We start from the raw sequence: 2482 nt of genomic DNA, 5'->3' as shown, positions 1-2482 counted from the left end.
TGGGGGGGTGGGGGGGAGGGCAGGAAGGCAGCCGGGGTGGGAGGGGGAAGAACGCAGGCTCTCTGCTGACTCTGGGGGTATCCTCCCCAACCCTGGCAGCCAGTGCTCAAACATCAGCTTCGCCTTTTGGGGTATGTGAGTGAGCCTGTGGCTCTGAGGGCAGGGAAAGGGTTCCTGTGCCCAAGGAGGCTGTCCTCAGCCTTCAACAAAGCTTTTAAGAGGGGCGGCCAGGGAGATACTCAGTTCCGAGCCACCAGGGCCGTTTCACCCTTCTCCACAGTCAGCGTGTGGGTTTGCAGGCTGGAAGCAGGCAGCGGCCTGGGAGCAAACTCCAAAGACAGGGTGGGCAATGATGTGCCAATAAACAGTGGTTCCCAAACTATACGCTAAGAAGCCCAACAGAAAGTTCCTCAGAGAAGTCCCACGTGACCCCTCTGCTCATGACACGTCTAACTATTCTCTGTCTTCTACACCAAAGTACTTGTGAACAGATGAATAAGTGCCATGGTTTGCTAGGACACTGGACAACAGCTGAGCTAAAGAAATGACCATCCTACACATGGTCCATTTAACTGATGGCTGCTGGCCCTGAGGGGAGACCGTAGCCCAAAGGGGTGTCTCCTCAGACTAAGTTGACAGGCAGCACAAGAATACATCTCCTTACAGAATTACATTTAAAAGCAGAAACCAGGGGCGCCTGGGTGGCTCAGTCGGTTAGGCATCCGACTTCGGCTCAGGTTATGATCTCATGGTTCGTGGGTTCAAGCCCCACGTCGGGTTCTGTGCTGACAGCCAGCTCAGAGCCTGGAGCCTGTTTCAGAGTCTGTGTCTACCTCTCTCTCTGACCCTCCCCTGTTCACGCTGTCTCTCTCTCTCTCAGAAATAAATAAAATATTAACAAAAAATTAAAAGCAAAAACCAAAGACTAGCGTTCCCACTTCAACCAGCTGGGCTAAATGGCTAAATGGCTCTAATGCATCCAGAGCAGCCAGGCTCTCCTGGAACCACCGTGTAATGTGTATCCTCAGTCGGCTGAAGCCCTGCCATGGAGCCACCATCTGTGGAGAAGGTGCCACCCTTGGGGTTTGGTCAGGTCACCGGGGAGCCCAACAACACCTGGGTCTGGCCACCCGGCCGACACTAAGTCCATACTTCACAGTGGCAGGGCTGGGCTCCCTTCCCACGTGGCGCGCGCGGAGGCCAGGCCCCACCTGAGAGGGAAGTACCACTCACGGTGAGGAACGGGTGCCTGGTGTTCTGGAGGACCCGGCTCTCGGTGACCGTGTGGGCAACTTCATCCTGCAGACAGAGGCTGGGTGAGGGGCCGGTGGGCGATGCCACACCTGCCCCTGGCCTGACCTAAGGGGGAGGGGGGGCAGTGGTTTGGGGAAAGGCAGTCGTAGNCGAGCCACAAGGAAACAACGGCCCCAGACAAGGGCAATCACAGTGGCTCCCTCTCCAAGCCATGAGGTGCGAAGTTGATGGGGACTTCATGAAGGAGGTGACAGACTGTCACCTGCTGAACCCACGGGCCAATTTTATCCCTAAGGAGGGATAAGCAGGCAGCATAAGACCCCTGAGGTGACGCCACGGACAGGGAGTTCCCACCTATAAATGTTCTTGCTGCCAAAGGGAAGCGGGTCTAATCAGGACTCTACGACCACGTGGCAGCGTGTGGTTCCCACAGTGGCAGCAGCCTGTCGCCTAGGAACTTGGGGAAATGCAGATTCTCAGGCCCCTCTCAGATACTTTGGGGTGGGCCCAGCACCAGCCTCACAGGCCCCCGGGGCGACCCTAACATGGGCTCAAGTTTGGTATCTGAGCACACAGCAGTCACCCGAGCTGCTAACAGTCCTGACCTTCCCGCAGGTCCCAGACACTGGCTCTTCCTGGGTGTGTGTGTGTGTGTGTGTGTGTGTGTGTGTGTGAGTCCATCTCCAGGGCACACTTGATAATAATGTCTAAAGACATTTCTGACTGTCGCGACTCAGGGGAGGTGGAGGCCAGGGTGTGGCGACTCCTCCTACAGCCCCACAGCAGAGAACGATCTGGCCCCAAATGGCAACAGTGCTAAGGCTGAGGTGGCCCGCCTTGGACCCGCCACACTGGGAGCTGTTAGTTCTGTAGGATCGTTGTTCCCTACGGTCTTTAAGATCGTCATCTGTTAAAGAGACACTCCTAAGTATCGACAGGGGAAGTCTAGAACGTGCCTTTAAGATACTCCAGGACAAAGGGAGGGCAGACAAGATGGGCCAAACGCTGACAACTATAGAAGCTGGATGCTGACTACACGGGAGTCCACAGTATTTATTTTTCTTTTAAAAATGCTGTGCACGTCAGGAATTTTCCATTTTAAAAACTTATTTAAAGAAAAAAAAAGAATTCCATTCTGAGCCAGCCTCCTAGTGAAACGCCCTGAGCTGAGCCCCGAGCTCAGGGTCTCCCCACAGGCCCCTTATGCCACAGAAGACCTGCTTGTAGG

General features: G+C 55.1%; 1 protein-coding gene across 1 annotated transcript in view; it reads right to left on the bottom strand.

The window, feature by feature from the left end:
• AKT2 (AKT serine/threonine kinase 2) overlaps positions 1–2482 on the bottom strand; it is a 48033-nt gene that overhangs the window by 4606 nt on the left and 40945 nt on the right. Inside the window, exon 7 of the mRNA XM_077773946.1 lies at positions 1234–1299. Coding sequence (XP_077630072.1) covers positions 1234–1299 — 66 coding nt within the window. The remainder of the gene's footprint in view (positions 1–1233; positions 1300–2482) is intronic.

The sequence above is a fragment of the Crocuta crocuta genome, unplaced genomic scaffold (genome assembly GCF_008692635.1).
Source record: "Crocuta crocuta isolate KB4526 unplaced genomic scaffold, BGI_CrCroc_1.0 scaffold267, whole genome shotgun sequence".
Lineage (NCBI taxonomy): Eukaryota > Metazoa > Chordata > Mammalia > Carnivora > Hyaenidae > Crocuta > Crocuta crocuta.
The sequence above is the reverse complement of the archived record's forward strand: the minus strand, read 5'-3'. Positions and strand labels throughout refer to the sequence as shown.